The sequence below is a fragment of the Neofelis nebulosa genome, chromosome 7, assembly GCF_028018385.1.
Source record: "Neofelis nebulosa isolate mNeoNeb1 chromosome 7, mNeoNeb1.pri, whole genome shotgun sequence".
NCBI classification, from domain to species: domain Eukaryota; kingdom Metazoa; phylum Chordata; class Mammalia; order Carnivora; family Felidae; genus Neofelis; species Neofelis nebulosa.
Window position 1 is genome coordinate 60,260,988 of NC_080788.1, and position 23,872 is coordinate 60,284,859.

Below are 23,872 nucleotides of genomic sequence, written 5' to 3' on the forward strand. Positions count from 1 at the left end.
GTAATATCTTACAGTAATGTCAGCCACTGATTTTGTAGCTACCCTTCCAACAACAAACACTTTCAAATTGCCCTAACTTCTAGAAAAAAAAAAAAAAATTTATGACAAAAAATGCCAAAAGTCGTTTTTCACAACATTTCCTCCAAATATGAATTAGGCATGAAGGTATTCACTTAAGAAGATAATAAATCTCCTCTGGAGAGTTTAAAGACAGGGATAGGTAAGTGTATCTGAGACCTTCTAAGGCAGGAGCTTTCACTTCTTAAACCATGACCTACAGCAGTACCACAATAATAAAGACATATATTTTACATCAGAATATACATGTGCATATATACGTACAAATATGCACGCATATATAACTAAGTTTCACAAAACAACCCTTACTCTATGTTTCCTATTCTTTACTATTTCTTTCCTTTTCCTTTTTTTAAACTCTGGTCATGGCTAAACTGATTTCATGTGAATAGCTATAAACCACAGTGTGGAAAACACTGGTCTGAAGGCAATCTCACCCTGGCTTACAAGGGTCAGGCAGATCCAAACCTTGTTCCTAGAAGACCTAGAATTCCTCAGCCATGTCTCAAGAGCCATCTAGAGGAGATCAAAGGGTCAGCACACACAGACCCAGGCCCTGCCCGAGTCAACTAAGGCTTCTCAACAATTATCTTGGGATTTCACATAACATTGAATTTAAAGGCGGGGGAAAAAAGAGCTCTCTATTTAAAAAAATTAAAAGTTTGAAAATCACTAAGTTAGGATCTCTTCCAGTATATGAGTCTAGAAATAAATATTCACTCCAAACTATAAAATAAACCACAAATCCAAATGTCACTATCAAAACCCGTATCATTAAACCACAAAAACTTTTAATAATAACCAAAGCTTTGTAATTTATAATGCTAGAATTTCTCAATATACTGCCTGATTAAAGTGCTGAAGCAATCATAGCCTCCCCTCAAATTCCCTCCCCAACCTACAGAAACAACTTAAAAGCCTTCTCCCTTACTAAAAAGTACATTCTGCTCACAGTTCTTACTAATAAAGCAATTTTATATTTGCTAAGAAGAACATATGAACAAGTAAACAGACCAAGGCACATGAATTACTAGGCTCCTTAGACACTGATTTGAACAAATTGGTGTTGCTAAACCAAACACTCAGCAACTTTCTTAATTCATAAAAACATGTATCTTCCCACTGGAATTGCCTCCAGCCAAAATATACCGAGTTGGGTGCATAGCATTGATGGAACACACAGAGACAAGGCATTCTCCACCAAAAAAAGAATGCACCTGCTTTCCTGTCTCATGGAAGATTTCCACCCGTCGTGGATGAGCCATGCTGCCAACTATGACACAGTCTTCTTGTTTAGGGTCCCACACAGCCTGGAACCTGGTCAGCCATCGCCCAGTGATGGTGTTGTGCCTAGTGAAAAAAGCAAGTTTTTTAAAGGTAGTAAGTGTTAAATAACTGAAGGCAGCAATCGGCAGACAGTAAACATGGCTATGCTCCTAAATGCTGGTTTTCTCTGCCAAGCTTCTCATTAAGTTACTGAGTTACCATCAGCCTAATCTCATCCTTCATATAAAACTGAACACTAGGGGTGCCTGGGTGGCTCAGTCAGTTAAGTGTCTGACTCTTGATTTCGGCTCAGGTCATGATCTCACAGTGCAGAGCCCGTTTGGGATTCATTCACATTCTCTCTCTCTCTCTCTCTCTCTCTCTCTCTCTCTCTCTCTCTTTCTGCCCCTCCCCTGCTCACTCTGTCTCTCTCTCAAAATAAACAAATAAACTTTAAAAAAAAAAAAAAAACCCTGAAAATTAGTCCCTTCATGGTTGTTCCTTTCTTGGGATGCCTGGGTGGCTCAGTAAGTTAAGCATCCAACTCTTGATATCGACTCAGGTCATGATCTCGCAGTCTTGAGATGGAGCCCGGCTGCACTAGGCATGGAGCCTGCTTAAGATTCCCCCTCCCCCTCTCCCTCTGCTCCTCCCCTGCTCATACATGCATGTACTCTCTCACTCTCTTTCAAAAAAAAAAAAAAAAATGAAAATGAAAATCAGGACAGAGATGATGTCTTCTGTACTTCTGAATATCCAGTGCCAAGTACAGTGGTTTGTACTCAGTGGATGGTTACTGTCTGTTAAAACAGCACCTTTTGGGGGCACCTGGGTGGCTCATTTGGTTGAGCAACCAACTCTTGATTTCAGCTCAAGTCATGATCCCAGGGTTGTAGGATCAAGCCCTCCTCAGCATGGAGCCTGCTTAAGAGTCAGTCAGTCTCTCTCTCTCTCTCTCTCTCTCTCTCCCTCCCTCCCTCCCTCTCTCCCTCTGCCCCTCTCCCCAACTCATGCAATCTCCCTCTAAAGTTAAAAAAAAAAAAAATAGCACCTTTTTTGTTCACTATTTCCTAGCTCAATAGAATCCTCACCCTTCCTTTTTTTTAAACATACAAATAGAGGGGCACCTGGGTGGCTCAGTCGGTTAAGCTTCCGACTTCGGCTCAGGTCATGATCTCGCGGTTTGTGGGTTCGAGCCCCGCATCAGGCTCTGTGCTGACAGCTCAGAGCCTAGAGCTGTTTCAGATTCTGTGTCTCCCTCTCTCTCTCTCTGACCCTCCCCTGTTCATGCTCTGTCTCTCTCTGTCTCAAAAATCAATAAACGTTAAAAAAAAAAATAATAAAAAATAAAAAAATAAAAAAATAAACATACAAATAGAAGAAGCCCTAGAAATAAGAAATATATAATCCAGGTTATTGCCATTTTAATAGAATCTATAATCCCGTACTTCTATTCCCCTGGTAACCAAACCTTGAGATCATTTTATATTCCATAAATTTTTAAGTAAAAATACATTTGGGGCTCAAAGAAGTCACAAGAGAAATTAGAAAATATCTGACAATGGAGCACCTGGGTGGCTCAGTCAGTTAAGTGTCAGACTTGGGCTCAGATCATGATCTCATAGTTAATGGGTTCAAGCCCCGTGTCAGACTGTGTGCTAACAGCTCAGAGCTTGGAGCCTGCTTCAGATTCTGTGTCTCCCTCTCTGCCCCTCCCGAACTCATGCTTGCTCTCTCTCAAAAATTAATATTGAAAAAATTTTAAAAAGAAAATATATGAAAAATTAAAAATGAAACACAACATACCAAAATTTATGGGATGCTACAAAAGCAATACTAAGAGGGAAATGTATAGCAGTAAACACTAAAGTCTCAAAATCAACACACCCTAGTTCCTCAAGGAACTAGAAAAAGAAGAACAAACTCAACCAAAAGTTAGAAGAAGGAAGGAAACAATAAAGATTAAAGCAGAGCTAAAAAGCAGGTCATGATCTCACAGTTCATGAGTTCGGGCCCCGCATCAGGCTCTGTGCTGACATCTCAGAGCCTGGAGCCTGCTTTGGATTCTATGTCTCTCTCTCTCTCTCTCCTTTCTCTGCTCATGCTCTGTCCCTCTCTCTGTGTCTCTCAAAAATAAACATTAAAAAAGAAAAATTTAAAACAGAGCTAAATGAAATGGAGAATAGAAAAACAATAGAAAAAAAACAAACAATAGAAAAAAAAAAAAAACTAAGTTGGTGTTCTGAGAAGATCAACAAAATTGACAAGCCCTCACCTAGATTAGGAAAAAAAAGTGAAAAAAAAAGAATAAAAGATAAAATGCAAGTAACTGAAATCAGATATGAAAGCGAGGACATTAAAACTTATGTCACAAAAATAAAAAGGATTACAAGAGAACAGTACGAACAATTATATGCCAACATATTGGTTAACCCAGAAGAAATGGCATTTCCTCATGGACCGAACCGTGAGGAAACAGAAAATCTAAGCCTATAACTAACTACTAAGGGGATTAAAACACCAATCGAAAACCTTCCAATAAAGAAAAGCCCAGGACCAGATGGCTTTGCTGGAGAATTCTACCCAACATTTAAAGAATAAACACCAATGCTCATCAAATTCTTCCCAACAATTAAGGGGGAACTTCCAAATTTCTTTGAAACCAGCACTGTTCTGATACCAAAACCAGAAAAGGACTCTGCAAAAAAATAAAATGACAGACTAACATCCCTGATGAATACTGATGCAAAAATCCTCAACAAAATACTAACAAATTGAATTCAGTAGTGCATTAAAAGGATTATACACTATGATCAAGTTGGATGTGTATCTGGAATGCAAAGATGTTTCAACATACAAAACTCAAATGATTTAATATACCACATTAACAGAATGAAGGACAAAAACCATGAGATCATCTCGATGCAGAAAAATCTTTCGACAAAATCAATACCCTTTCATGATAAAAACATTCAATGAACTAGGAACACAAGGAACTATCTAAACATATTAAAGGCCATATACAAAAAGCCCACAGCTAATATCATACTCAATGGTGAAAGATTGAAAGCTTTTCCTCAACGATCAGGGAAAAGGCAAGGATGCCCACTCTTGCCATTTCTATCCAACACAGTCCCGAAGTATGTTTCTTACCAACATAAATCTGGTAGGACTAGAGACACTAATCTAAATGCCAGGTGTTCACAACTGTACAGGTAGCTAGATCCTACCTGTGAGACATCACCATTACACCAACAAGCATTTGATAAGGGGGACATTCTGAACACTCACATGATGATCAATTAGACAAGAAAAAGAAATACAAGGCACCCAAACTGGAAATGAAGAAGTATAATTATCTGTTTGCATGACACAACTCCACACTCACATAAAATTCAATTCTAAGACTCTACACTCACATAAAAAACTGTTAAACTAAAACAATTTCAGCACCATTGCAGGATACAAAAATAAATGTACAAAAATCAGTTGCATTTCTACACATTAACAATGAACAATCTGGACAGGAAATTAAGAAAACAATCCCATTTACAAAAAAAGAATAAAATACCTAGGAATAAATTTAACCAAAGAAGTGAAAGATTTGTACACTGAAAACTACAAAACATTACAAAAACAAATCAAAGAAGATACAAATAAATAGACATCATGTCCATAAATTGGAAGATTTAATATAGTTGAAATGTTCTTAACTATTCAAACTGATCTATAAATTGAATGTGTAATACCTATCAAAATCCCAATGGCATTTTGTACAGAAATAGAAAAACAATCTTAAAACTGATATGTAAGCTCAAAGGACCACAAATGGCCAAGATAATCTTTAAAAAAAAGATTTTTTTTTAAGTTGGGGGCCTCACACTTCCTGATTTCAAAATATACCACAAAGTAACAGTAATTAAGATACAGTGGTACTGGCATAAAGACATACAGTCCAATGTAACAGAGAGCCCAGAAATAAACTCTCATGTATATGGTCAAATGACCTTCCATAAGGGTGCCAAGACCACACAATAGGGAAAGGGGAGTGTCTTCAACAAATGGTGCCAGAAAAATTGGATATCCACATACAAAAGAACAAAGTTAGACAGTAATCTTACACCATATACAAAAATAACTCAAAATGGATTAAAGACTTAAACATAAGACCTGAAACAAAACTCCTAGAAGAAAACATAGTGAAAAAACTTCAGGACATTGGATTTGGCAATGATTTCTTTGATATGACACCAAAAGCAAAACAGACAAATAGGACTATATTAATCTCAAAAATTCTGTGCACCAAAGGAAACAATCAACAGAATGAAAGGCAACCTACAAAATAGTGTAACTCCTACAACTCAAACTAGGGGCGCCCAGGTGGCTCAGTCAGTTGAGCATCTGACTTCAGCTCAGGTCAGGATCTTAGTTTGTGGGTTTGAGCCCTGCATTGGGCTCTGTGCTGACAGGTCAGAGCCTGGAGCCTGCTTTGGATTCTGTGTCTTCCCCCTCTCTCTGCCCCTCCCCTGTTTGCGCTCTGTCCCTTTCTCTCTCTTTCCCAAAATAATAAATAAAAAACATTTTTAAAAAATTGAAAGCAAAAATGACCCATTTCAAAAATGGGCAAGACTTGAATAGACAGTTCTACAAAGAAAATATATAAATGGCCAAAAGCATATGAAAAGATGTTCAATATCACTAATCATTAGAGGAATGCAAATCAAAACCACAGTGAGATATTACCTCACACCCATTTAGATAATCACTAACAAAAGAGCAGAAAACAAGTGAGGGGCACCTGGGTGGCTCAGTGGGTTAAGTGTCTGACTCTTGACTTCAGTTAAGGTCATGATCTTATGGGTTCTTGAGTTCGAGTCCTGCATCGGGCTCTGTGCTCATGGTGCAGAGCCTGCTTAGGATTCTGTCTCTCCACTCTCTGCCTCTCTGCCTCTGTGTGTGTGTGTGTCTCTCTCTCTCTCTCAAAATAAATAAATAAATAAACTTAAAAAAAAAAAAAAAAAGAAGAGAAAAGTGATGAATATACAGAGAAATTAGAACCCTGGTGTACTGCTGGTAGTATCAGAAAGTAAAATGTATAGCCCTTACAGAAAAACAATATGGAAGTTCCTCAAAAATTAAAAAACTCCTCCTTCTGGGCTATATACCCAAAATAATTCAAAGGACCTTGAAGAGATATTTGCACACCCATGTTCACTGTAGCATTTACAATAGCCAAAAGGTAGAAACAACCCAAATGTCCTTCAACAGATAAACGGGATAAAGAAAATGTGGATTACACATACAATGAAATATTATGCAGCCTTAAAAAATGAGACCCTGTCACATGCTAGAACATAAGAGAACACTGAGGACATGATGTCAAGTAAATACACTAGTCAAAGAATGACAAGTACCATGATTCTACTCATATAAAGTATCTAAAGTAGTTATAAGTACTCATCAAGTGTCAAGTAGAAAGGTGGTTGCCAAGGTCTGGAAGGGAGGGAGAAGGAAGAATCAAGGTTTAATGGGCATAAAGTTTGAAAAAGGAAATGAAGAGGGACAATTTATGAGAAAGGAAACAAACACACTTAAATGTAGCTTCCACAGACTATAAAATGCATGAAGCAACAATCAACATATTGCATACCCTATTCCCAACTGCATAAATACTCACAAAGAGAGACATCTAGGAAGAAGGCATTGACGCAAGTTGGATGTAAAATACCGTACATACATTAAAAATAGCAGATGCAAAAAAAAGAAAGAAAGTAACCAAAGAAAGTAAGTGGGAAGGTGGGGAAACCATTTAAGCTCACAACAAACAGGTATAAACAAAGAGAGCTTCAGCTGGCCTCACAGTAGGTAAGTAGTTACAATCTTCTTTAATAAGATACCATAAATAATTCAAGTGGAATACAGTCATCTACCTTAACCAAACAGAACCACCCAGCTGTAGAGAACAGCTACTGACTAAGAGACTGAACCTCTTTAAAAATACAGTGAACCTGGAAGCAAGAACACTTCTAAACAGGATAGGAACTAGCAACCTAGGACACTTAATGTAATACAAATATCAGACTTATTACATCTCTTTGATCATCAGATGTCTAATGTATGCACTCTAAATAGCTGATAGCAATCCAGGGTCTACATTATTCAGCATATGGAAACCTACCTGATGGTAGTGAGCAGAGGAATCTGAGAGGATATACAGCTGCTGTCAAAGATTCTGCAAAATAAAGATCAGGAATAAAGTAACACCCTTTTTACTGTTTCTTAAAAATTTTCTGAAACATCAGTGTATTTAACAAGCTTTTCATTGGTTCATGATATGAAATATGATTGCTATTTTAAAATATATAGGATCAGGCTTTAACAAAAATTACAAGAAATATTATAAAATTCAGTGCTTTATAGTTTAGTGTAGAAATAATTTATTTAAATGCTATTACCCCAAATGTAAAATGCACATTATAAAGTGATAATCTGGTGAAATCTATTAGAAATCACAATATAGATCATATATAAAGGGATATGGTCTGAAAATGTACAAATAACCTAAAAGTGCAAGCACATATCAAGAGCAATTCCCCCATGAGACTCATTAGTGAGGGACTAAACAATGTCATTTTCAGATGCTGGCAAGACTATGAATGACCAGCAACCAAGGGGAGAAGTTCTTGTGGGATAACTCAAAGAGTCCAGAAGCCTCTACCAGGTAGAGAAAGAAACTACCCACATCACACCACCTCCCCCTTCTTTATGCACCTAGCTATTCCAGTGCAGTTTCTTGGCACTAGAGCTTATTGCCTACTTAGATGACCAGAAAGGTGAATCATTAACAGCTAATGTAAACTCTACAGTGCAAATGGAAAGAAATGGGAAAAATAGGTAGCTTCTGAGACAAAGAAAACTGTATGGGTGGAAAAGAGACAATGGGCTGCCACTGCCTGGTGACTAAAGTTTTAATGCACCCACCTGGGTAATGCTCACAGACTTTACTAGAAACTAACTGGGTATTTGTCACAAACCGAAAACCATGCTCTTCCCAATAGAAGAGTCTAACAGAAATTAGGTGCCTTTCTAGAGCTGGGCCCACAATATATATTCAACAGATACATTCAACAGATACTGTCTATCCACCAGTCATATATTTCCATTCAGTGTCCTACTATTCAACCAATGAATTCCAGAATCACTTAAGGTAAAAAGTCTCATAAAATAATAAATGCTTACAATGCTAAGCAAAACCAGGAATTACAGAACAGAACAAAATCATTTCCTTTGTGGTTGTATTAACATTCTTCACATCTTTTTTATTGGCACTACATTCTAATTTTTGTTCAACTGTTTACATTTCATTTTTAAAGCCATTTTAGGAAGTACCAAAAAGCTAAAACCATAAAACTGTAACCAGTAGTTTGTACAGAAGCCCAATTTTTGCTATCTTTTCTGCCTGCCTACACTCAGCATTTCACATGTAAGGCAGACCCCACTATCCCCAACATAAGAGTTTGTCCCTATGCTAAAATTATCTTTCTTCCAACATATCACAGCCTGGTTTTATTTGGAATTCTGGGATTGCTCAGGGCTCAAAGGAAAGCCTGACGTCTACTTCCTGAAGTAGCTATAGACCTTTCCTGCTGATCTCAAGGAAATTTCCAGGCCCAAAAACTTTTGAAAAGCCATTAAATATAGGTTATTGATCTGGCTAGGAACAGAGAAATGGCTACAAAACAATAATACTAGCAATTCAATAGGGAGCAGTAGTAAAGCTACCAGTTTACTGACACAGTAGCTACAGACTCTTTAGATTCCTTAACACATTTCTATCTCCCCAATTTACCTCAGCTTACAATCAGCACATGTGGTCACTACTCTGTTACCAGTAAGAGGTGAAAAATATGCAGAAGCGATGCTCTTTGTGTGTTCAGTCAAAGAAATCAAAGGCTGGCTTCCCCTGGGATTCAGGTGCCTTGCATCATAAATATGAGTATCCCTGTAAGGGGAGAATAATTCTCAGTTTTAGTGAGCTCTCGAATAGTGCTGAACATTAATTAGACACTCAAATACTCATTACACTGAAGAACAATTAAGACAGAACATTCTAATCTGTAATAATTTTACACTGTGTAGACAACAAGATTCTACTTGGTTTTCCAATCTGAGAAAAAAAATGAACACAGACCAACAAGTTCTATGTCACATACAGGTTTTTTTATAAGGTTTCTTCTCAAGAGACTAGAATTAAATGCATGTGATGCCACGGAAAACAAAAATGTGTTCTGGTTTAATATTTTCACTATTTATTAAATCCAAAAGAATCTCTCTTTTAAAAAAAATCACATTCAATAAAACCTCAATTGGTGTAGAAATCAAAATTATTTGACCATATGGGGTATCACAAAAGTTGGGAGATCTTTGACATCCAAACTAAAGCAATATTCCTAACTTTAAAAGGCCTGAATCACAAAACTTTATGAAGAACATACCTCAATCCTGCAGTGATAAAATACTGTCTATGCACTGGGTGGACATGAACAGTTCTTATTTTTCTCAGAGAAGAATTGATAAGCTTCTCATAAGAAGTTCCAGGTGTCCGTCTATCCACCAGCGATATATTTCCATTCCAGTGTCCCACTACTAAAGTGGAAGCATCTTCTCCCAAGAAGTCAAAGGAGGAAAAGCTACTTCTTTCATCTCTACATACCTAAGGATATAAGTAACAACTTATACAACACTCTCCTTTTTAAAGAAAACAGATGCATAAATTCTTTGGTAAAAATCTATGAAACACTTTACCTAATAATCTCATTTATTCTTCCATCATCCCACAGAAAGCACCAGGCAGAATGATCACCCCTTTTTACAGAGATGAAAACAAAGGCACTGATCAGCTGTGAGACTCCCCTACAATCAAATGGCCCATCTACCCATGTCAGGGTTACATGCCAAATCTCTTAAATCCACCAAACCTCAGTTGCAGATCTACCCTGTGACACTTACTAGGAAATGGACTAAATATGAATTCTACCCAATTCAAATACCTTAATATATCAAGGAATTTTGCCACCTAAGTCCAAAAAAAATATAGTCAAATGTTCATCACCTACTCTTGGTAGAAGTGTAAATAAATACATAGCAAATTTCTGACAACCAATCAGAGTACACCTATCAAACTATTTAATGCTTGTACTCTCTGACCCAAAAATTTATCTAAGATATATATAAAGTTGCCTACTGCAAGACTGCCTACAATAGCAATAAGAAGCAACCTAGGGGCGCCTGAGTGGCTCAGTGGGTTAAGTGTCTGACTTCAGCTCAGGTCATGATCTCACAGTTCATGGGTTTCAGCCCCACATTGGGCTCTGTGCTGGCAGCACAGAGCCTGGAGCCTGCTATGTGTTCTGTGTCTCCCTCTCTCTCTCTGCCACTCATGCTGTCTCTCTCAAAAAAAATAAATATTTTTTTAATTAAAAAAAATTTTTTTAAAGAAGCAACCTAAATGTCCACCAAAAGAGGCCTCGTTTAATAAATGATGGTACATCACTACTTTGAAATACCATGAAATGCTAAAGAGAATGAGGTAGATTTGTACTATAATCTCTCCATACTAGTAAGTGAAAAGAGCAAGTTGCAAAAAAAGTATGTATACAGTATGAATCCATTAGTACAAAATTACATGGTTGTAAGTATATGTGTACTTTCTTGAAGCATACCCAAGAACTACAAGGCTTACTTCTGCAGAGTGGAAATGGGGAAAAAGCAGATTTCCTTTGCACACCCTATTTACTGTAAATATGTTATCATAAGCATATATTAATGTTATGATTTTTAATCACTTATAATCCACAGTACTATTACTTTGGGCTCAGGTCTCACACACATAAAAAATAAAAAATAACAGTTGTAGAATGTGTCAGACACAAGTAAGAGAATAACCACAATTTGCAACATTGAATCACTAATTGCTGGTATTTAGTTTTAACGTACTATTATAAACTGAGATTAACAAATTAATTAACTGAAATCATCATAACCCCCATACACCCAAAAAGCCCAATATATACAAATGAAACCTGAAGTAGTCAGTCAGTATGTTAAAAATGGTTAAGTGCAGGGGCTTAAGTGCAGTGAAGTCAGACAGACCCAAGTGAAAACTCTAGCACTACCATTTATGTTCCTGAGCAAGCTAATAAACCTCTTTACCTCAGTTTTCTCAACTGTTAAGTGAGGATAACATTATTTATTTCATAGAGTGTTATAAGGCTTAATAATATATATAAAGCACTCTCAGATAAATGTCTAACACAAGGTAACTGCTCAATCAGAAGTAACAGGAGCACATTACTTATGCATGCAACTTCATGGATGAATCTTCAAAGTATTATACTAGCTGAAAGAAGTCAGACATAAAAAGCTACATACCATATGATTCGATTCCATTTACTTGACATTCTGGAGCAAAGTTATAGGGACAGTAATCACATCAGTGGTTGTCAGGGGCTGTGGGAAGGGGGAGGAGACTGACTACAAAGGGTCATAAGGTAATTTTTTCAGGTGATGGAAATTTTCTCTATATTGATTTTGGTTGCATTACACGGGTGTACACAATTTGCCAAAGCTCATAGAACCATACACTTAAAGGGATAAATTCTACTACATATAACTTATACCTCAATAAACCAGACTTAAAAAAAAAAAATATACACACACACACACACATATATATATGTGTATATATATATATATTGGAGGGCCTGGGTGGCTCAGTGGTTAAGAGTCCAACTCTTGATCTTGGCTCAGGTCATGATCTCACAGTTGAGTTCAAGCCCCACATCGGGCTCTGTGCTGATAGTGTGGTGCCTGCTTGGGATTCTGTCTCTCCTCTCTACCCCTCACCTGCTTGTGCGTGCTCTGGCTCTGAGAATAAATAAACTTAAAAATATATATATATACATATATAGGGGTACCTGGGTGGCTCAGTCAGTTAAGAGTCCAACTCTTGATTTCAGCTCAGGTCATGATCTCACGGTTTCATGGATTCAAGCCCTACAAATACTGGGCTCTGACCATGCAGAGCCTGCTTGAGATTCTCTCTCTCTCTCTCTCTCTCTCTCTCTCTCTCTCTCTCTCCCTCTCTCTGTCCCTCCCCTGCTCATGCTCTGTCTCTCTCAAATAAATAAACATAAATATATATATATATATATATATAAACAACCTTATATAGAGAGATGGATATATATATATATATATATATATATATATGGAGAAATCATATGTGTGTATTGTGTGTGTATAGATAGATAGATAGATAACCCAATTAAAAATTAGGCAAAGAATCCAATATTTAAAGAAATCAACATTTCTGTAAAGAACTACAAATGGCCAATAAGCAGATGAAAAGACACTGAGTATCAATCATTAGGGAAATGAGGATCAAAACCATAATGACACAGGACTTCATACTCACTAGGATGGCTATAGTAACCAACAATAAGTGTTGGCAAAGATGTGGAAAAACTGAAACACTCATATATTGTTGATGAGTGTGTAAAATGGTAGAGCCAGTATGGAAAACAGTTTGATAGTTTCTCAAAATGTTAAACACGGAGTTACCATATGCCCCAGCAAGTCCACTCCTAGGTATATACTCAAGAGAAATGAAAGCTTATGTTCACACAAAAGCTGTACATGAATGTTCATAATAACCTATTTTCAATAGTAAAAAATGGAAACAACACAAATGATGAAAATGTGGTATATCCATACAGTGAAATATTATTCAGCCACAAAAAGGAATGAAGTAATGACATTTCACAACATGGATGAACCTTGAAAACATTGTTATGTAAAAGAATACGGGGCGCCTGGGTGGCTCAGTCGGTTAAGCATCCGACTTCAGCTCAGGTCACGATCTCACGGTCCGTGAGTTCGAGCCCCGCGTCGGGCTCTGGGCTGATGGCTCAGAGCCTGGAGCCTGCTTCCCATTCTGTGTCTCCCTCTCTCTCTGCCCCTCCCCCGTTCATGCTCTGTCTCTCTCTGTCTCAAAAATAAATAAACGTTAAAAAAAAAAAAAAAAAAAAGAATAAAGTCACAAAAGACTACAAATTGTATGATTCCATTTATATGAAATATCTAGAATAGGCAAATCTAGAAAGATAGAAAGTAGATTGGTGGTTGTCTAGGGCTGGTGGGGGAGAGAAAATTGGGACTACCTGCTAATGGGCAAGGGGTTTCTTTCTGGGTGATGAAATATTTTTAAATTAGACTCTGATAATGGTTTCACAACTCTGTAAATATACTAAAAACCATTGGATTTTAACTTTAAATGGGTGAATTGTACGATACGTAAATTATATGTCAGTAAAGCTGTTTAAAAAATTAAGTAGTTATTATTAAGTGACTGATATGATATACACATACCTTTAAATTTCAAATTTCAACTTTCTTATAAGAATAAAGACAAATATAAAACAGAACATGACTTGCATAGATAACTACATGGTTGTACCTTAATAACCAAAGTGTTATCATTAAACAATTTAAAGAAGACTTTTGACAAAAATTATCTCTTATGTAAAAGATTAAGGCATAAAATTATACCATCAATTAGTATTTACAAAGCAACTTCAGTGATGGCCTTGTTCTCTTTGTTGTCTATTACATATAAATTGCTCTTACACTGAGGACTTCTAGAAACTTTAAAAGTCACACTTAAGATAAAGGATAAAATCCTACATCTAAATCATCCTAAACTTCACAAAGATTAAAATCCATACTATTAAAAAAGTTTGATTTGTAAGAATTATTAAGGAAATTTGATACAGTCAAGCAAATTTGAAAGCTCACTTCAAATAGTATGATTATTGTAAGCATTAAGCAGTAGACATTTAAGTAGTAAACTAAAATGTAATCACTGGGATTACATTAACAGATTTCTCAGCCTTTGGAAGATTCTGGTGCATTGTGTCTGAAATCAAAATGATTACAAACCTCCAAGGTTTCTAGGTCATCTAGGTAGAGTGTCCCTGGGAGAATAGTGGTCCTGAGTATGAGCCCAAGATCTTCAAACTATTCTTTTTTGTTTTTTAATGTTTATTTATTTTCTAGAGAAAATAGAGAGAGTGTGAGCAGGGGAGGGGCAGAGAAAGACGGTGACAGAGGATCCAAAGCAGGCTCCATGCTGACAGCAGAGAGCCCAATGAGGGGCTTGAGCTCACAAACCATGAGAACATGACTTGAGCTGAAGTTGGATCCTTAACCAACTGAGCCCCCAAAGGCCCCAATCTTTCAACTATTCTTAAATAGACTTCAACTTAATTTGACCTTGCAGGTGTTAGACTGGCCCCCCTACAATAATTACTTTAAACGTAAATGGTCTAAATGCTCCAATCAAAAGACACAGGGTAACTGAATGGATTAAAAAAAAAAAAAAAAACAAGACCCATCTATATGCTGCCTACAAGAGATTCATTTCAGACCTAAGGACACATACAGACTAAAAGTGAATGGATGGCAAAAGACATCCCATGCAAATGGAAAAGGGGAAAAAGAACCAGTGCAGCAATACTTCCAGCAGACAAAATAGACTTTAAAACAAAGACTGTGGGGTGCCTGGGTGGCTCAGTCAGTTGAGCATCCAACTCTAGATTTTGACTCAGGTTGAGATCCACACTGAGTATGGAGTCTGCTTAGGATTCTCTCTTTCCCTCTCCCTCTGCCTCTCTCCCCCACTCACATGCTCTGTCTCTCTCAAAAACAAAAACAAAATATTGTTACAAGAGACAAAGAAGGGCATAATGACAAAGAGATCAATCCAACAAAAGAATGTAACAATCATAAATATCTATGTACCCAACACTGGAGCACCTAAACACATAAAGCAAATATCAACCCACATAAAAGGAGAAATGCTCAGCAATACAGTAATAGTAGGAGACTTTTTAATACCCCCACTTTACACCAATGGATAAATCATCCAGGTAGAAAATCAGTAAGGAGGGCGCCTGGGTGGCGCAGTCGGTTAAGCGTCCGACTTCAGCCAGGTCACGATCTCACGATCCGTGAGTTCGAGCCCCGCGTCAGGCTCTGGGCTGATGGCTCGGAGCCTGGAGCCTGCTTCCGGTTCTGTGTCTCCCTCTCTCTCTGCCCCTCCCCCGTTCATGCTCTGTCTCTCTCTGTCCCAAAAATAAATAAAAAACGTTGAAAAAAAAAAATTAAAAAAAAAAAAAAAGAAAAAAAAAAAAAAAAAGAAAATCAGTAAGGAAACTGTGTCTTGGAACTGTACAATAGACCAGACTGACTTAACAGATGTACACAAAACACTTTCTCTAAAACCAACAGAATACACATTTTTTTCAAGTACACATGCAATATTCTCCAGGATAAATCATGTTAAGACACAAGACTCGATAAATGTAAGAAAATTGAAATATCAAGCATCTTTTCTGACAGTATGAAACTATTAATTATCAGAAAAAAAAAACTAGAAAGAACACAAACACATAGAAGCTAAATAACATGCTACTAAGCAATCAATGGATCAATGAAGAAATCAAAGAGGAAGTAAAACACACATGGCAACAAATGAAAATGAAAAAACAATAATCCATTATCTCTGGGATACAGCAAAAGCTGTTCTAGGGGGGAAATTTGTAGCACTACAGGCCTACCTTAAACAAGAAAAACCTTGAATAAACAATCTAACCTTATTCCTAAAGGAACTAGAAAAAGACGACACACAAAGCCAAAGCCTAAAGTTAGTAAAAGGAAGAAGATAAAGACCAGAAGGGAAATAAATGAATACACGCTTAAAAAAGAAAACAAAAACAAAAAAGATCAATAAAGCCAAGAGATGGTTCTTTGAAAAGATATGTAAATCTGATAAACCTTTAGCCTAACTCATCAAGAGAAAAAGGGAGGACTCAAATAAATAAAACCAGAAACAAAAAAAAAGTAACAACAGACATCACAGAAATACAAATAATTGTAAGAGACTACAAAAAATTATACGCCAAAATATCAGACAACTTAGAAGAAATGACTAAATTCCTAGAAACATAATTTTCCTAAACTGAATCAGGAAGAAACAGAAAATCTGAACAAACCAATTACTAGTAACAAAATTGAATTAGTAATCAAAAAACTCAACAAACAAAAGTTCAGGACCAGATGGATTTACAGATGAATTCTACCAAACATTTATTTTTTTTAATGTTTATTTATTTCTTTTGAGAGAGAGCATGCATGCACATGCACAAGTTGGGGAAGGGCAGAGAGAGAGAACCCCAAGCAGGCTATGTGCTATCAGTGCAAAGCCTGACGCAGGGCTCAATCTCACCAACCATGAGGTCATGACCTGAGCCGAAATCAAGAGACAGATATTTAACTGACTGAGCCACCAGGCACCCCTGAATTCCACCAAACTTTTAAAGAAAAGTTAATACCTAGTCTCCTCAAACTGTGCTAAAACAGAAGAGGAAGGAAAGCTTCCAAATACATTCTACAAGGCAAGCAAAACCAAAGCACTACAGAAAGAAAACCGTAGGCCGATATTCCTGATGAACACAGGTTCAAAGAGCCCTCAACACAACAGTAGTATACCATATTAAACAGTACATTAAAAGGATTATTTACCACAATCAAATGGGATTTATTCTGGGGATGCAAGGATGGTTCACTGTCTGCAAACCAATCAACATGATACACATTAATAAAATAAAGGATAAAAAATCATATCATCTCAATAGATGCAGAAAAAGCATTTTATAAAATTCAACATCCATTCATGATAAAAATTCTCAACTAAGTGGGTTTAGAGAGAACATACCTCACCACAATAAAGCCTATATATAGCAAACACACACCTAATATCACCCTCAATGGTGAAAAATTGAGTTTTTTCTCTAAGATTAGAAACAAGACAAAGATGTCCACTCTCATCAGTTTTATTCAACATAGTACTTGGAAGTCCTAGCCACAACAAGCAGACAAAAAGAAATAAAAGGCATCCAAATTGGTAAGGAAACCATAAAACTGTCACTGTTTGCAGATGACATGATACTATACATAGAAAACCCTAAATACTCCACCAAAAACTACTAGAAGTACTAAATGAACTCAGGAAAGTTACAGGATGCAAAATTAATATACAGAAATCTGTTGCATTATATTACAACTAATAATAACAAAGTAGCAGAAGGAGAAATTAAGAAAATAATTCTATTTGATGCACCTGGGTGGCTTAGTCAGTTAAGTGTCCAACCCTTGATTTTGGCTCAAGGCATGATCTCACAGTTCATAAGTTCGAGCCCTGTGTCGGGCTCTGCACTGACAGTGTGGAGCCTGCATGGGATTCTCTCTCTCTCTCCTTGTCTCTCTGCCCCTCCCCCACCCCCAATGTCTCTCTCTCTCTCTCTCTCTTTCTCTCTCTCTCTCTCAAATAAATAAAACTGAAAAAAAAATGTTTAAAAAGAAAACAAATCCATTTATAGTTACACCAAAAAGAATACTTGGGAATAAATTTAAGCAAGGAGGTAAAAGACCTGTACTCTGAAAATTATAAAACAATGATCAAAGATATTGAAGATGACACAGACAAATGGAAAGATACACCATACTCACGGACTGAAAGAACCAATAGTGTTAAAATGTACATACTAACCAAAGCAATTTACAGATTCAATGCAATCCCTATCAACATACCAACAGCATTTTTCACACAACTAGAACAAATAATGCTAAAATTTGTATGGAACCATAAAAGAACCTAAATAGGCAAAGCAATCTTGAGAAACAACAGAGATGGGGGTATCACAATCCCAGATTTCAAAACATATTACAAAGCTATAATAATCAAAACAGTACGGGACTGAGACAAAAATAGATCCATGGAGCAGAATAGAGAGCCCAGAAACAAACCCATGCTTATATGGTCAATTAGTCTATGACAAAGGAGGCAAAAACACACAATGGGGGAAGACAGTCTCTTCAATAAATGGTGCTGGGAAAACTGGACAGCTACATGAAAAATAAGAAACTGGACCACTTTCTGACACCATACACAAAAATAAACCCTAAGTGGGGTGCCTGGCTGGCTCAATTGGTAGAGCATACTATGCCTGATCTTGGGGTTATGAGTTCAAGCCCCATATTGGCTGTAGAGCTTACTTTAAAAATTAATTAATTAAAAAGTAATAAACTCAAAATGGATTAAAGACTTAAATGGGAGATCTGAAACCATACAACTAAAAGAAAACACAAGGAAGTAATCTCTTTGACATCAGACTCAGAAACATTTTTCTACATATGTCTCTTACAGTGGGGGAAACAAAATAAAAAATATTAGGACTACATCAAAATAAAAAGCTTTTGTACAGCAAAGGAAATCATCAAAAAAATGAAAAGGCAACCTAATGATTGGAAAAGATATTTGCAAACAGTATACCTGATAAAGTGTTAGTATCCAAATTATATAACAACCCCAAAACTTCCCCAAGTAATCCAATTAAAAATGGGCAGAGGACATGAACAGATACTTTTCCAAAGACATGGAGATAGCCAACAGACCCATGAAAAGATGCTCAACATCACTAATTATCAGGGAAATGCAAATCAAAACCACAATGAGATATCACCTTATACCTGTTAGAATGACTACTATCAAAAATACAAGAAATAACAAGTATTGGCAAGGATGTGGAGAAAAAGGAACCCTTGTGCACTGTTGGTCGGAATAAATTATACAGCCATTGTACTAAACAGTATGCAGTTTCCTCAAAAAACTAAAAATAGAAAAACCCTATGATCCAGTAATCCTACTAGTATTTACCCAAAGAAAATGAAAACACTAATTCAATGGGGTGCCTGAGTGGCTCAGCTGGTTAAGTCAGACTCTTGATTTCAGCTCAGGTCATGATCTTATGGTTCATGAAATCAAGCCCTGCAGCAGGCTCTGCGCTGCCAGCACAGAGCCTGCTTGGGATTCTCTCTCTCCTTCTCTCTCTGCCCTTCCCCAGCTCACACACAGGATGCTCTGTCTCTAAATAAACAAATAAACATTAAAAAAAATTACCACTAATTTGAAAAGATTTACGTACCCTTATGTTCATTGCAGCATTATTTATAAAAGTGAAGATATGTAAGCAACCTAAATGTCCATTGATAAATGAACAAAGATGTGGTGAGTGTGTGTATATCCATACATACACACACACACACACACACACACACACACACACACACACACACACAAATGGAATATTACTTAGCCATAAAAAAGAATGAGATCTTGCCATTTGTGACAACATAGATGGACCTAGAGGATATTATGCTAAATGAAGTAAGTCAGACAAAGAAAGTGTATGATTTAAGTTATACAGCATCTAAAAAACAAATGAACAACAACAACAAAAAACCAGAAACAGACCCAGAGAACAAACTGGTGATTGTCAGAGGGGTGGGGTGGGGATGAGAGAAAGGCAAAATAAATGAAGAGGAATGGCAGATACAGGCTTCTAGTAATGTAATGAATATGGGAATAAAAATGGATAAAATGTACAGCATAGAGAATATAGTCAATTGTATTGTAATAGCTGTGCAGGCTGACAGATGGTTTCTATACTTGTGGTGAGCATAGTATAATGTATACAGTTGTTGAATCACTGTTATACACCTAAAACTAATGTAATATTGTGTGTCAACTATACTTTAATCAAAAAACAATAATACAAAATAAAATATTTTTGCAAAGATTAAAAAATAATTAAGAGCAAATACTCACGTGCCTGGCTGGATCATCTAACCACTTTATCTAAATTAAATCATTTAACCCTCATGACAACCCTATTAGGTAAAAACTTCCAAGGTCATACAAGTAGTAACAGATGGTCTGGGTTTCAAACTTAAGCAGTGCAGTTCTAAAATTCCTACTCTGTACCACTTCACCCATTCTGATTGGTATAATAATCATTCATGTGTCATTTCATAAAGAATCCAGAATATTATCTCAAGCCAACATGTAAACACATTAACATTTACCTCTTCAAAAATAGCCCTTGAAAAATCCCCACAGCGTAATGTGCCATCATAGCTCAGTGAGAGTATGTGAGCCGGATTGGCAGGTGAGAAGTAAAGACAGCTAACTGGCTGACTGTGGGGTTGAAAAACATAAATTCCATCTTCTTCAGATTGGTGAGTCTGGAAGAGAGTTGAGGGCAGGGAGATAGACAAAAACTAGTGAAAAGTAGCAACACTTTCTGTCATTAAACTATTTATGTTTGTATTACATTCAGTCTTTTCTTAGTCTATAATTATACCCACCCTCCCATTCAGAAAGTCAGAACTAACAATGTCATATTATCACTAAATTACTTTTTTCTAATTTTTAATCCAATGATATTGTCACATTTATTTTAACCGTTTCCAGCTTTTGCAAACTACTTTTTCATAATGCAGAAGGGAAAAGAATTATAGTTTATTATGACTTTAGTTCATGAAATCTCAAGAAATGAGAAATCTACTCTTTATTTCACATTCAGCATAATTCCCTTCTACTAAAAACAGTATAACTACCATTACTACTTTGTCTCTTCAGTATGCTTCTATATATCATTCTCAGCACAATTTTCATAAGGTTATTTGGTCCTGGCACAAAGTGATAATTTTAAAAATACGTTATCCCCTAAATACACCATGAAAATGCATGTATTTCAATTCCACATTAATATTATTACTACTGGGGCTCCTGGGTAGCTCCATCAGTTGAACATCTGACTCCTGATTTCGGCTCAGGTCATGATCCCAGGGTCATGGGATCAAGCACCACGTGGAACCCTGTGCTAAGTGTGGAGCCTGCTTAAGATTCTCTCTCTCTCTCTCTCTCTCTCTCTCTCTCTCTCTCTCTCTCTCTCTCTCTCCCTCTGCCCCTCTCCCTGCTTGCACTCTCTCTAAAAAAAAAAAAAAAAAAAAAGTAATATTATTACTACTTCTAGGGATTATCCTTTTCACAGGTGGATTACCAAGTACTAAATCATCACTTCTCAGATCTGGATAAATTATGTTACTATGCCATATGTCATAGTACGAACCAGAGCAACTGTCCTCTCCAAATTTGGCTTAATTTGCTCTGAAATATTCAGGCATTTTTGTTTTCTTCTTTTTTTATTTTAAACTTAAACAGAATTTTTTAAAAGGAAAGGGAGGGAAAAAATTATAATCACATACACTCCTCCTCCTATCTAGAGTTAACCACTGTTAATATCCTCACATATTTGTTTATAGTGTTTATTTTTAGAACAAAACTCTCCATTGTTATAAATAACAATACAGAAATGTAGAAAGACAGTAACTATTAAAAATTACTGCAGGGGCGCCTGGAGCCTGCTTCGGATTCTGTGTCTCCCTCTCTCTCTGCCCCTCCCCTGTTCATGCTCTGTCTCTCTCTGTCTCAAAAATAAATAAAAAACATTAAAAAAAAATAAAAAAAATTACTGCAAATCCAAAATTAACTAAAATGATCATTAAAATACTAAGCTATCATTACAGATATCTCTGTATGTACTCAGACAAATAGAATGACAAAGAAATTTAGAAAAAAATAAGACCATGCTATATATGCCATTTTTCATAGTATTAAATTAAACTATACTTCAAAGTAATAAAAGAAAATCAGGCTGAAGTAGTTTTTGAACTTCAAGCACAGCTGATTCTTGAACAAGAGGTTAAGAGCACCAACCCACCATGCAGTTGAAAATCCCATGTATAACATTTGACTACCCAAAAACTTAACTACTAATAGCCTACTATTGACCAAGATCCTCAATAATAACACAATGAACTAACATATTTTATAGGTTATGCATATTATATGCTGTACTTTTACAATACAGTAAGCTAGAGAAAAGAAATGTTAATAAAGTCATAAGAAAAAGAAAATACATTCATAGTACTACTTTTTTTCAATCCCACAAGTTTATGTCATCTGTTTATAAAATAAATCATGTCAGTACCTGTCAATATTGTCTTATATGATACAAAACACTATAGATATTATATACATATTACTAACATGACATAAAAAATAAAAACATAATATGAAAATGAAATTCATATTTACGTACAGGCACAATTCATGCATTGATAATGAAGTGGCAATATGGTTGCTTTATGGTAGCCTAGTGTAATCAATACAGTTGCTTCACAGTAGCCTAGCCTATACCCTAATGGATTAATCCCTATAAAATTTTTATGAGATCCAGTATTACAGTCATATTCACAATGCAATATTGGAAATAGTTAAATTTTTTTAAAAATATCACTTACCTGTTTTAATAAGCTGATATGCAGTTGCTCCAATTTACAAGAGAAAAAGGTATACTGTATGGTAATGTAACTCTTTGAAAGCAAAATTATAAAGAAGCTAACAAATTATTAATTTTATATTAAATAGTACTCACCTTATGCCTATGTAAGGATAGGCTATCAACTTCCATACAAGTCTTGCACATGATGTTCTACACAATGACTACTTAGGCAATGATGATGATAATGACACAAAAATGCTCACATATTTCTTGCTGTACAGGTCAAAGATTTTCACACAGAGAGACATGTATGTATACAACAGATAAGTTTATTAATTGTACAGTAGAATAATTATTTACTAAGTGGAAGTGGACCATCATAAAGGTCTTCATCTCATCATCTTCACGTTAAATAGGCTAAGGAGGAAGAGGAGGGGCTCAGGGGTAATAGCAACAGAAGGGGTGGATGAGGTAGTAGAGGTAGAAGGGGAGGCAGGAGAGGCAACACATTGAGTGTAACTTTATGGAATATATCATAACCTCTGTCTGGCTTGTTTTTTCATTTCTCTAAAAAGGTTTCTATATTGTACCAATATTTCTTCCAACATTTGCTTTAGTTACAGTGCCCGTACCACAGAAGGGTCCACATCATAAAAGAAGTCAAAAGCAGTCTTGAACAATTAGAATGCTTCTGCCAGATTGTCTAATGTCAATTTATTTTCTAGCACTGCTTCAATCATCTGGGACTGGTTCAGAAGCATTCCTCTCCATCAAGCACTCTTCTATTAATTCCTCTCGGGGGGCATCTATTAGCTGTTGAATTCCTCCAAGATCCACATCCTGAAACCTTTCACACTAACCATTTTTGCCATAACCACAATCTGTCATCATTTCCTTGACTGTCTCTGTCATAAATCCTGTGAAGTCATGTACAACATCTGGACACAGTTTTCTCCAGCAGAAATTTATTCTTTCAGGCTTGACTGTTTTCATGGCTTTTTCTGTCACAATAGTGGCATCTTCAATGGTGTTATCATTCTTGATTTTCAGATGTTTTTTCTGCTGGGGTTCTCTTGGTGGTGTGGACAATCTTTTCTATAGAGTACCATGTGTAATGAGCCTTCAAAGTCCTTAATGACCCCCTGATCTAGAGGCTGAATTAGAGACAGTGTTTGGGGGCAACATTTTGATGCCTTGGGTTCTGGGTAGCCAGGGACATT

The 23,872-nt window shown here is 36.4% G+C and overlaps 1 protein-coding gene across 6 annotated transcripts in view; it reads right to left on the reverse strand.

Annotated features, from left to right (window-relative positions):
- Nucleotides 1–707: 707 nt before the first annotated feature.
- Nucleotides 708–23,872, reverse strand: part of WDR76 (WD repeat domain 76) — a 62,987-nt gene continuing 39,822 nt past the window's right edge. For 5 of the 6 annotated variants that reach the window (XM_058737915.1, XM_058737914.1, XM_058737913.1 and 2 more), the window contains 6 exons: nucleotides 22,672–22,698; nucleotides 20,389–20,547; nucleotides 9,840–10,057; nucleotides 9,194–9,346; nucleotides 7,523–7,576; nucleotides 708–1,428 (listed from right to left, as the gene is read on the reverse strand). In XM_058737915.1, coding sequence (XP_058593898.1) covers nucleotides 1,173–1,428; nucleotides 7,523–7,576; nucleotides 9,194–9,346; nucleotides 9,840–10,057; nucleotides 20,389–20,547; nucleotides 22,672–22,698 — 867 coding nt within the window. In that variant the 3' untranslated portion in view covers nucleotides 708–1,172. The remainder of the gene's footprint in view (nucleotides 1,429–7,522; nucleotides 7,577–9,193; nucleotides 9,347–9,839; nucleotides 10,058–20,388; nucleotides 20,548–22,671; nucleotides 22,699–23,872) is intronic. The other variant, XM_058737912.1, reaches the window with a different exon arrangement.